Source organism: Bacillus rossius, chromosome 3, assembly GCF_032445375.1.
Source record: "Bacillus rossius redtenbacheri isolate Brsri chromosome 3, Brsri_v3, whole genome shotgun sequence".
Classification (NCBI taxonomy): Eukaryota; Metazoa; Arthropoda; class Insecta; order Phasmatodea; family Bacillidae; genus Bacillus; species Bacillus rossius.
Window position 1 is genome coordinate 48,161,827 of NC_086332.1, and position 12,125 is coordinate 48,173,951.

General features: G+C 41.8%; 1 protein-coding gene across 1 annotated transcript; it reads left to right on the forward strand.

The window, feature by feature from the left end:
* The first annotated feature begins 285 nt into the window (after nucleotides 1-285).
* LOC134530622 (translin-associated protein X) lies at nucleotides 286-7,249 on the forward strand. Its single transcript, XM_063365620.1, has 4 exons — nucleotides 286-488; nucleotides 1,755-1,998; nucleotides 3,485-3,618; nucleotides 6,665-7,249. Exons 1-4 carry the CDS (start codon nucleotides 470-472, stop codon nucleotides 7,171-7,173), a joined length of 906 nt encoding a protein of 301 aa, XP_063221690.1. The 5' UTR covers nucleotides 286-469; the 3' UTR covers nucleotides 7,174-7,249.
* Nucleotides 7,250-12,125: the final 4,876 nt, after the last annotated feature.

Genomic DNA, 12,125 nt, shown 5'->3' on the forward strand with positions numbered 1-12,125 from the left:
TAAAAATAAAACTATCAATATATAAAAACCAAAGTACAAATGCTCATTTCAAAAGTGTATTTTCTATTTTTCTAAACGTTTTTGTCAAGATTAATATTGTTTATAAAAAAACTCTTAAAAATGGATTTGTTTGAATTTTTTCCTAAAATATTTTTCAAGAAATATTTATGGGATGGCACTCTTTGATTTTAATATAGTATTTAGTTACATTTTATAACGAAAATTACATTTATACCCAGTGAGTAATGTTCAAAAAAAATATTTGTTTCACCACAAAGTGGAAAAAGCGCTTCTAGTGGCAGATATTTGACTTATTTTTTTAATCCTAATAGTGGCATATTGTTAAGAAACACTAGTCATTGGTTGCAAAATACAAACATAAATATAAACAAAACCGAAGTTGAAGTCAAAGTCAAACAGTGTATCAATTGAAGTGTTGTGTGAAAGTGTGCAGTTAGAGCGGGTTTAAATGTCACGCTATGAGAAGGGTTAGTCTGTAATAAACACAATAATATGTAAAATTTCAGCCCAGCTTCTTTTCCGAAACAGAGACTATTATTTTCGAGGTCTGAAATGACTCCCTGACGTTGTAATTATGTAGGAAATTTGAACTTAAATATATTCCCAAAATGTATATTTTATCTTTGGTAATATTTAGCCAACCTATAGTGCAACTCTAATCTAATTTTAATAATCTAGTTAATGTCTGGGTGCATAGGTACTTTTCTAGTTTAGCGGCCATGAAATAAGCTTTTTTTAATGTTCGCCTGTGCAGTAACGTGGCTGCCGTTACGACCACAGCTTTAAAACAGCTTGCCTCAATAATGACAGGGAATTGTCGCGTAGCGACAGGTATTAAGTGAAGTAGCAAATATAGAGTCTTGCTGCAATTATCAAACCAAAATCTTTCTTGTTTTTATTCAGTGTAATTCTGAGAAACTCACTAGTCTAGAATAATTTTGGGGCAAAAAGCATTATTCTACACAGAGAGTTTACTATAACAGATTTTTTTTTTCTAAAACACTTGTGGCATTCAAAAGTACAACATGCAGTGACAAATATATTACCGACCGATTTAGGTTATGTTGCCACGAAACTAATACAATTTTTCGAATTTTTCATGGTTTGTTGATATAATACAATTTTTTGTACATACCCATTGCAGTTCTGCACTGTTTGTCATGGAAAAGATTTAAGAATGCAAAATATAAGAGATAAAAATAAAAACAAAATTTCACAGAGGACAAACCTAAATCGGATGATGTCAACAGAGTTGGCAAATGACAAAACAGTTTCAACAAGAACAGTAACTGCAGAAAGACAATAACGATGACAATACCGACGAACACAGTAGGTTTCCTGTGACAAAACATTTGCGATGTTTCAGGAACTGGCATCTGTTCCCATCATCAGGAACAGACGGACAGCAATGGCGTATGTCCAAAAAATTGTATTAAATGAAAATTCCCCATTGCATGAATCATTTTAAGAAAGTCTTGGTTTGTTATCAGGACATCCGGACATTTGGTAAAATAATCTTGTAAGGCCAATAGTTAGTAATATTTTTCTTGTAACTGGCATTGGGAGAAAACCCAAACCTTGAACTGAGCATAATTTTACTGAACACAGTTTTGTAATTATGTCATTGAGTGTTGCTCCACCATCATGTGCATCAAATAAATTTTCAGTGATATATGTATAGTTCATTTTAGTTGGTCACTGATATGCGTTACGATGCAGACCACTTGTTTCAGGACATGGTCGCAGGGGACGTTTGGACAAGAAACACGACGGGGGCAAGCAGAAGCCAGTCGTTGGCGCGACGGGCGCGGCTGTGCTTGAGAGCATAGACGAAAACTCACCAATCATCCAGAGCTTCAGAAAGTATTCAGCAGAACTGGATGCAAAACATGACAAATACGAACGTATAGTTAAACTCAGTCGGGATATCACAATAGAATCCAAGAGAATTATCTTTCTGCTCCACAACATGGATAGGTAAGATAATGTTACAATTTACCGCAGGTTCGTAGATAGCCCAATTAAAGATTTTATTACACTACACAGTTTTATTTATTGCCACTACTTATGTCACTTACAAAAATCTTCTAAAATGGCAAATAATTAATTACACTTAAAGAAAGGTCTATTCCCCAGTCACTTGTTCCACACACCTTGCTGGGCCGCACCTCTGGCGCAACTCTCGCCGCAGCACCCCTCGTGGGTCTCCGCCGCGGGACTCCGTCGCCACACTCCGCCGCCGCCGACACACTTCCCCTTTGCCGAGGATCCGCTCGACTCCTCGCAACTTCGCTCGGGACCCCGCCGCGCTGACGCCTGTATCGCCCGGAAACTCCGCCACGGGAAAACTCCCGACTCCACTGAACTCACTCACTCCCTGCCCTGGGACCTTCGTCCAAGGACTTCGCCACTCTGCCGCACCCGCGACACTATCGCCCGGAAACTCCACCGCGGGATAACTCCCGACTGAACACTCCAAACTGACTCTCTGCCCTGACGTCCTCTGGCATATATATATATATATATATATATATATATATATATATATATATATATATATATATATATATATATATATATATATATATATATGCCCCGGCGCAATTCCAGAACTCACAAGAGCGGCCGGGGCCAGTCGCGTTATCGCGAGCCGTCCCGATGGCAGAAATCTCTCGAAAACACGTGTTGGCGGCTCGCGTAACTCCGCAGCTGGCAGGTTTCGGATGTCAAACCAAACTAACAGTGCCGCGCGGGGGGAGCGGAGGGCTGGAGGGAGATAAAGCGGCGACCCAGGAGCGCACGGCACATCTCATGTTACGGCAGCCGCCAGCCAGCTCTGCACCTGTGCATGTCGTGGCCTTGCTCACATTCATAACATTATGTTAAGAAATATTTACACTGCATGTGTTGGAAACTCTATTTACGTGTTGAGATTTTTCCACGTATCTGCTAAACTGCCCATTGTAATTGTTGCTTCAGAGCCTACTAGTTCATAAATTAAATCAATTAGAAAGGGTAAGTTTGTCATAAATTATGTATTGTTTTGATACAAAACTTATTTTTTTATATGTTGGCAAATTTTTATTAACATAGACTCTATTCATGCAATATCAAAAAAAAAAAAAAAGAGGCAAATTAATTTTTGCATAAGTGTGGAGTATTATTATCTAGAACTTCTTACGCATATTTTGCAGATTAAGTATTGTTTATCTCATAATGTCAACTATAACAATATGGTGGGTAGCTTAAACTTTCACTTTAAAACCTTTTTTTATATAGCTGTATTTGGAAAACACCAAAGTATGAATATATAAATTATGTTATTATAGAATATAAGAACATTTAAATAATTTAAGCAATGAGTACAAGCACTTTTGTTTGGTGTGAGAGTTTGAACTCATACTAACCTGATTCATTGATATACATATATTGCTCTGTGTTATTTTTTGTTAATTTGTTCTAGAGATTCAAAATCTGCCTCTATACTAGAGGAAGCAGAAACTCGCTTGGGCCGACTTCTGGAAACACATTTCTTCCCGATAGCAAAGGAATTGCATAAAGAAGATCCTTACCAGTTCCACAGGGCTTACACTGCAGGTGAGATCAAAGTCATGTAATTTTTGTCAGTTAGTGTGTTTTCTGCTTACGAGTTGACTCTGAGGTCATGTTTTAATTAAAATATTGCATGGAAACTCTTTAATATGGGTAATTTTCACAAATGTAAGTTTTAAATTGTAAAAATTTTATATTAAATCCTGCGTTAATTATTTATTGTAATATGATGTATTGGCAGGAGTGCATGCTTTTTAAAAACTATTAGATTCGTGCAGTATTGAATTTCAGTTACATTCTTTAAGATTAATATTTCTTACATACAGTGTTGGTGATTTTATAAGCTTGTCATTATTTATATTATTATTTGAGGGCCTACCACCTATATTTATATTTGTATTAAAGTGTTAGTTGAATTTGATTCATTAACCTGTCTTATGCATTTATTTCTGCCAATCTCTGTCATTATCATCAACCTCAACTGCTTCCAGCCTGTGGCCGGGTCAGCAAAGTAAACTGTCTCCATCTTCCTCTGTCACTCCACTTTCCTCTCCTTTACTCTGTTCCAGCATTCTCCTTTCTCAATTTCTGCGCTTCCCACCTTTTCCTTGATCTTCCTTTGGGCCTCCTTGCTTATCCGGACTAAATGGAATAGGATCTGGTCCATATCACGGAAAGTCCAGATTAAACTTAAGTGTGTCTTAAAACACAGGTAATGCAAGTTTTAGATGGTAAAATTATAAAAATTGATTTTTTTTTTTTTAATATAACTTTTCCAACAGCTTAATTTCAGTTTTACTACCACTGAATATGTAGACCTAAGTTTTTGTAGGGATTCTACTGTACAATGAATTATTTAGATGGCCCAAGGCTTCACATCAATGTAATCACTGTTAGTTTTTTTAAAGTGTTTCTGTTAGAAAACCAATAATAGCATTGAATTTTGACTAATTTTTTTTATTATTTGTCTATTGTAAGTTAATGCACATCAAGGAAATACCTTAGTGTCTATATTGTGTACTAATCTTAGGAGTTATTAAGGGGGATTTCAACAGTTTTTAGGCCATAATTATTTTATATTATTTTTTTTTTCTTCTTCAAAATTTAGCTTTATTTATGGATAGTATATCATTTAGTGGAATCCCTGAGGTTGATATTTACCAACTGCTGATAATAGTTTACCCAGTGAAGTAATTGACATTCCGTGCCCAGTATGGTGTTTTTCAGTTCCTATTATCCACTTGCTGGTGCTATAAGGTAGTATTTATTTATATGTAATGTATTTTGTTTGATAGATTTGCAAATCCACTAAATTCAAGCTGTAATGTGATTGGATGTTATAAATACAATTAAGTATTGACTCTATAATATCTTATACAAAAATCAACTGTGTTAAAGGATGATACATAAAACATACTTACAAACTAATAAAATGTTAAGAACAAAGTGTGGGTGCCTTATATAAGATTTCATTTAAAACCAAGAACCTCATGAGATCTCTTCAAATTCAGTATTATATTTTGTTAAACCTCTAATGCCACGAACATCATACAACAAACTGTTAAATATTATGATGAATTAATTAAATTTCAATGAATCAAGTACCATACACTCTGGATAACACTAAATGCCACGCATGGATTTCATTTTATGGACTGTTACAACAGCGATGTAATTGTTACAACTCATTACTGTTTAACATTCGACATAAAACAACAGTGTTAGTGTACATTAAAGAACTGAGAAGCGGAAATTGGTATTGGTCTTTAAATTTATCCAATTTATCAGTTAATAAGAAAATTTACTTTGTGTTACTTCAAAGAGGAACATCTGAGTGCAAACAGTCACTTGGGACAAACCAACCTCAGAGTGATTATCTAGCAGATTTTATGTATCCTGGTAGATTGAACATTCTGTGACCAACCTCCTATCTTCACCCTGGGAATGCCTCGTAGTAAGTATGTAGGATGATCTCAAAACCGCGACCTCGAACACAGGCCTCCTGAAGTTCGGTCAGGTGCTGCTGGTCCTCCTTTCCTCCTTCTGGATTGCGTAGCTGGCATTACCCTCGGTTGGCAGCCTTCCTATCCGTCGTTGATTCTTCTTCTCTCAAAATTTGATGTAAGTCGTTCTTCTGACCTTGTAAATATTGTCTTTTTTAGTTGGCACTAGTCATCTTCTTCTAGCAAATTATCAGTCTCTAGTCAGTATCTTTACTTCTGGATGCTGGATCTTCAAACGTAGGATAACAATTGTCTTCTGTGGTATTCTGAGGTGAGGTTTGAAATCGCTAGATGATGATAACTTATTAATTCCGTATATTATCAATATAATTCTCATATTCTTGACGTCTTAATAATAATTTCTCAAATAATAATAGACAATCATTATTTCGACGCTTATCTAAACGAAAATAATGCTCCTCTTTGAAAAAACATAAAATGTGTCTATTCCTGATGGAGCTTGAGATTCAACTGCTCAGTTTCCAAACGAAAAATAACCGTTCATTGGTAAAGTGACACTTTTTTTTTTAAACACTCAATTCATATTTAAAAACTATAATTTGATTGAATCGATACTATGTAATTAATGTGAAACGACCACTCACAGTTTGGCTTGCAAGTTCAGAACAATAACAGAATCTGGTTGAAAATTATTAATACACCAAAATTCAGAATATTCACCTAATGTGAATACATGCATAAGTTCTTTAGCTGCCATTCCTATCCACTGCTTATCCAACAAAACATGAAATATATGTTAAATCTTACAAAACATGCAAATAGACATGTACGTAGTAAATTTTTGTGGTTACAATATAATTGAATTTATATCATCCAAAGAAAAGAATAATGCCAAACAAGAAACACATACACTTATAATACAGATATAATGAATGTTCAAAATATCTTTGGCGATAATTGTTATTCTTAGTCTTTGCTATGAAGGTTAGACTTGTAACTTCATAGTGTGCTGAGCCCTGCTCCTATACACATGCAGAATATCTTTGTGACCTTGCACACTACCTCTTAATACATATTAGATGGCGGTAGTGAAATTAGTGATAGATTGCTTTATTGGTTGCTCGCAGGGATGCAGGAGTACATAGAAGCTCTGACGTTCTACCGTTACTTGAAGGGAGAGGCCCTAGAGCACTGGGACAGTGTGCAGAAGGGACTCATCTACACGGTGCCAGAGAGCGCGCAGGAGGAGGAGCCAGCCATGGAGGTGGACAAGGAGGAAACAAGCACGGAGGTGTCCGCCTTCCTGCTGCCGACGGACTACTTTCTGGGCATCGCTGACCTTACCGGCGAGCTCATGCGCAAGTGCATCAACAACCTGGGGCTGGGCAAGATGGAGAGCTGCTACCACACGTGCGCCTTCGTGCGCCAGATCTACAACGGCTTCCTGGGGATCGGCAACACCGGCACCAAGGAGATGTCGCGCAAGATCTTCACCCTGCGCCAGTCTCTCGCCAAGATGGAGTACACCTGCTACACCATTCACGTGCGCGGATCCGAGATACCCAAGCACATGCTGGCAGATGTCTTGGCGGGTGGCCGGGACGACGTCATGGATGATGACGAAGGATTTTACTGAACTTTCAATCATGGGTTTAATGCAAACCATTGAATGACATGTAATTAATATAAAACTTAAATTTTTTTACTTGTCACTGCTTTTTTTTTTAAGTATAAAAATTAGGTGTGTGTAATATTTGTAAAAACTACGTAGTGCAGTACAGTAATACAAACATTAAAGTATTCATACAGCATTTGAATGTAGGTACATACTCACAAATGGTAGTGATAAAAAATTTTACAAATGAGCATCTAATCCTCATGTCCATGTTGGAATTTCTCCAGGCAGGAAACATGTGAATGTTATCAAAATTTATGACTGACAGTCTGGGTGGATACATTTAGAGCTGGGCCGATGCCGATCCCCGATCGTAATAATCGGCCGATTTTGTTAATTTTGCCGATCATAATGATCGGCAAAACGTAGCCGATTATTTTAGCCGATCATTGGTCTCCTACTGCAAACTTATAACATTGAATAATTACCTATACCTAACAACTTTCCATGTTTGTTTACGGTACTTTTCGGGAAGAAAATTTCATTATTCATCAAAAATAGTATGATTTAATAATTTAAAACTAACCACACACGAAAAAAATATACCAATAAAGTAAACAAATACCGTAAGATTTATAAACATTCAACAGTTACATACCTAAGTATCAATTTTCACGTATATTTACGGTACTTTCGGTAAAATAATTTTCCATTATACTATTTGCAAAGTTATTTATCATTTACGAACCTAAAACTATGTCAAGGCTGCGGCGGTCAGCGAGGTGTATGAGAGGGTGTGTAGGGACTTGGGAGCCATGTTGGTAGATAGCAGGAAATGGGTGGGGCAGGACTGTGTGGGCAGGGATCAGGTTCACCTAACAGAGAGGGGAAAATGGATGCTAGGAGACCTGCTAGGAAGGGAGACTTCTGGCCATTTGGAAAGGGCAAGGTTTGAGCAGCAGGGAAGAAGATAGCAACTAGATAGTGAGGAAGGTGGAGAGAAGGGGGGTGATTGTGAATATAGTGCCGATAGCAATGCTAGGGAGGAGGTGACAGCTAAAGTCAACAAAACTCAGATTGGTTGGACGGGGAGCGAGGAAGGAGGAAAGAGGGGGGTGGAGTTGGATAGGGCTGCAAGAGTGCTGGAAATCGGGGTTCTAAGGGGAAGGGGCACTCGTATCAGGGCGGAAGGGACAGAGGCGCAAGGGGGAAAATGCCAATATGTAAAAGTCGCAGTTATAAACTGTAGAAGTATATATAAGAAGGTGGAGGAGTTCTGGGGCAGGGTGGAAGCCTATGGGGCGGATATCATTGTAGCGGTGGAGACATGGTTGGACGAGGAAATTAGAGATGGGGAACTGAAGAGAGCACACTTTGAAATATTTAGAAGGGACAGGAACAGGAATGGAGGAGGGGTAATGGTGTGCATGCGAGAGGGACTCTGTGGTAGGGTTGTATGGGTTGGGGGGAGAGCGGAGTTATTGGAGATGCAGTTCCAGGTAGGAGAGAAAAATGTACGGCTGATTGCGGTGTACCGGCCACCAGGGCAAGGGGATGAAGCCATACGGGAGGTGCAGGACAGGTTGGACATGCTAGGGGAAGTCAAGTGGGTGATAGTGGCGGGGGATCTGAACATGCCAGGGGTGGCATGGGAAAAGGGGCCGGAGGGGATGGGGTCAAGGGAACAGAGATGGGCATCTCAACTGGCAAACAGAGGACTGGAGCAGGTGGTGACTGAAAGCACCAGAAAAGGTGCCAGGAGAGGAGAGCAGGATGACGGGAACCTGTTGGATGTGGTACTTGTGAGACCAATGGAGGCGGTCAGGGGAAGTGTGGTAATGGAGGGCATCAGTGATCACAGGATCCCAGTAGTGGAGTTAGACGTGGGCCGGAGGGAGAAAAGGGTAAGGAGGGGAAACGTGGTAAACTGTTGGGGTAAGGCTGATAGAGTGGGGGCAGAGGCATTCCTGAAGGGGGAATACAGTAGATGGGTAGATATAGAGGACCTCGAAGGTAGATGGGCTGCCTTAAGAAATATTCTGCTGCAGATGGCTACACGTTTTGTACCTCAGAGGAGGGTAGGCCAAGGAGGTGACCCTCCCTACTATGGAAGGGAGTTGAAAGTGTTGAAAAGGAAATGTAGGAGGCTGCATGCGAGGGCAAGGAAGCTTGGGGGAGAGGAGATAGAGGCGGAAATGAAGGCGCTTGGGAAGGAACTAGGGAGGAAATCGCGGGAAGCAAGGGATGCTTACATGGAACAGCTGATGGGGGAAGGGGGGACGGTAAATGGGACGGAGCTCTACAGATACATAAGAAGAGTGAAGGGTGAGGAGGGAATAGGGGTTCTCCGAGGAGGAGGGGGGCAGGAATATACAGAGGACAGGGAAAAGGCAGACTTACTGCAGGAGCAATATCTGGCAGTATTTACAAAGGGGGAGGCATGGGAGGGTAAAGAGGACGACAGTTTAATGGGCAGGAAGGCCTTTGAGCTGCGACTGACAGATGTAATTAAGGTGATCAGGAGGTTGAAAGGGAGAAAGGCAGCTGGGCCAGATGGTATAGGGAATAGTCATTTGAAGTTGGGTGATAGGGAGATTGGGAAGTACCTGTTGGAGGTTTTCAAGCAGTCTCTGGAGGAGGGGAAACTACCAATGGAATGGAAGGAGGCAGTGGTAGTTCCCATCTACAAGGGGGGAAATGATAAGGCGGAGCCAGGAAGTTACAGGCCGGTCAGTTTGACGTCCTGTGTAGGAAAAGTGATGGAGAGGTTGGTAGGAAGGTACGTAAAGGGGGAAATGGAAGATCTGGGGTGGGTGGATAACAGGCAGCATGGATTCAGGATGGGGTTCTCATGCGAGACCCAGATGGCTGGGCTGTTGGAAGACCTGGTGGAAGCGGTGGACGGGGGGAAGCAGATAGATGCAATCTTTATAGATTTTGAAAAGGCGTTTGATAAGGTCCCCCATAGGAGGTTAATGGAAAAGGTTGAGTTGCTGGTGAGGGATGGAAGGGTGGTAAACTGGGTGGGTGATTTCCTGAGGAATAGAAGACAAAGAGTGAGAGTGGGTGAGGAAAGCTCCGAGGAGGGGGAAGTGACGTCGGGGGTGCCACAGGGGAGTGTGCTGGGGCCTCTGTTGTTCACAATTATGATAAACGATCTGGGGGAGGGCATGAAAGCCAGATGGAGGCTATTTGCAGATGACTGTGTAGTGTATGAGGTTGTGGGGGAAGGGGGATGTTTAGCAGAGGACTTGATAAGGTTGGAGCAATGGACGGAGAAAAATGGAATGTCCTTGAATGTTGGTAAGACAAAAGTTGTCAGATTTACAAAGAGGAGGAAAGTCACACGAAATGTATATTACTGGAAGGGGCAGGAGATAAGAGAGGCAGCAGGATATAAGTACCTGGGGGTGACACTGAAAAATGACCTAGGATGGGCGGAGCACATAGAGGGGGTGGTCAGGAGGGGAAGGCAGGCGCTGGGGTTGCTTGGTAGGACCCTGCAGGGAGCTGGGAGGAGGACAAAGGAGAAGGCATACTCCACATTGGTCAGGCCAATGTTGGAGTATGCGGCGGCGGTCTGGGACCCCTACCTGGTGACTGAGGTGAAGGAGCTGGAAGGGGTGCAGCGCAGAGCGGCTAGGTGGGTGATGGGAATGTGGAGAAGGAGGGAGGGGCAGGATGGGAAACTGCATAGCCCAACGGAAATGATTAAGGAGTTGGGGTGGGAAACGTTACAGAGGAGAAGAAGAGTGGAAAGGTTGGTCAGGATGTTCAAGGTGCTGAAGGGGGAAGGGGGATGGGGGCAATTGGGAAGCAAAGTACATAGAGGGGAGTACAGAGGACGAAGAGACCACAGATGTAAGCTCCAGAGGGTGTGGAGGCGGACAGAGAGAGGGCGGAACACCTTCCTGGTGAGGACGGGGAGGGAGTGGAATGGGCTGGGGGAGGAAATGGTGGAGGTCAGGGATGGGAGGGAGCTGAGGAGAAAGCTGATGGAGGGGGGGGGGAGAGGGGAGTGAGTGGGAGTTCTTGCCACCGGGTGAAAGCCCAATTGCAGGTTAAGTAATAATAATAAATATTTGTTTACCATTTACGGTTAATATTACCGGAATGGCGAATGGCGACTGTTGTTTAGGTTGGTTATGTGACGCCAGAGATTAAAGTGACGCACGTCGCGCGACGGAATTCGTACGGATTAATGGCGCTAGTAGTCTCGTGGTTAGTAAACAACTACTCTTCGGGAATTCATCTATTTAATTTTTTATCGCTAAATATGGCCTATTGAAAGTTTTGTTTAGCGAAATTAATATTCTTATCCTGTTTAGCGGGAAATAGAGCCTAACTTTATTTTGTATAAAAACCTGGTTGATGAAGAGTTTTGTTTCCCACAGTAGATCCTCGTTAATCCGTGACGCGCTAATACGGGAATCGGATAATCCGGGACGATTTAAAAGTGCAGAAAAAAAGAGAAGCTAAAGTTGTCAGCGCTTAAAATTAACGTCACGCGGGCCGGCGGCCGGCAAACACTACAAGCCATCGCGTGAGCCGCCCAACTCTGCAACGCTGTTTGTACCGATCCTTTGTGTCGCCCCCCCCCCCCCCCCCCCCATCCCACACTCTTTCAGCTGTCACATTTGTCACTCTTTAAACTTAAGGGGGATGTCCTGACTTCTGCTTCCCGTCTCCCGTTTGTTTGAATGTTGTTTCACGTGCTGCTGTGTTACTTTCCGCCCGCCAACGCACGGCAGGCGCCTGGCGAGTGACGTGTTTGGCTGGCATTCGGCTGGTCGAAGGGGTGGAGGGGGGTGGGGAGCTACCCAAAATTTATGTGTACAAGGTCAGCACGATCTTATCTTTCTCTCTTCGGCTGTTGTAAATGACCGTGAACTAATGGCTAGGCAGTGCCGTATTTTTTTAAGCCGAGACAACAATTCGAAGGCGGCCCTTACCGATAACCGATTATCCGGGTT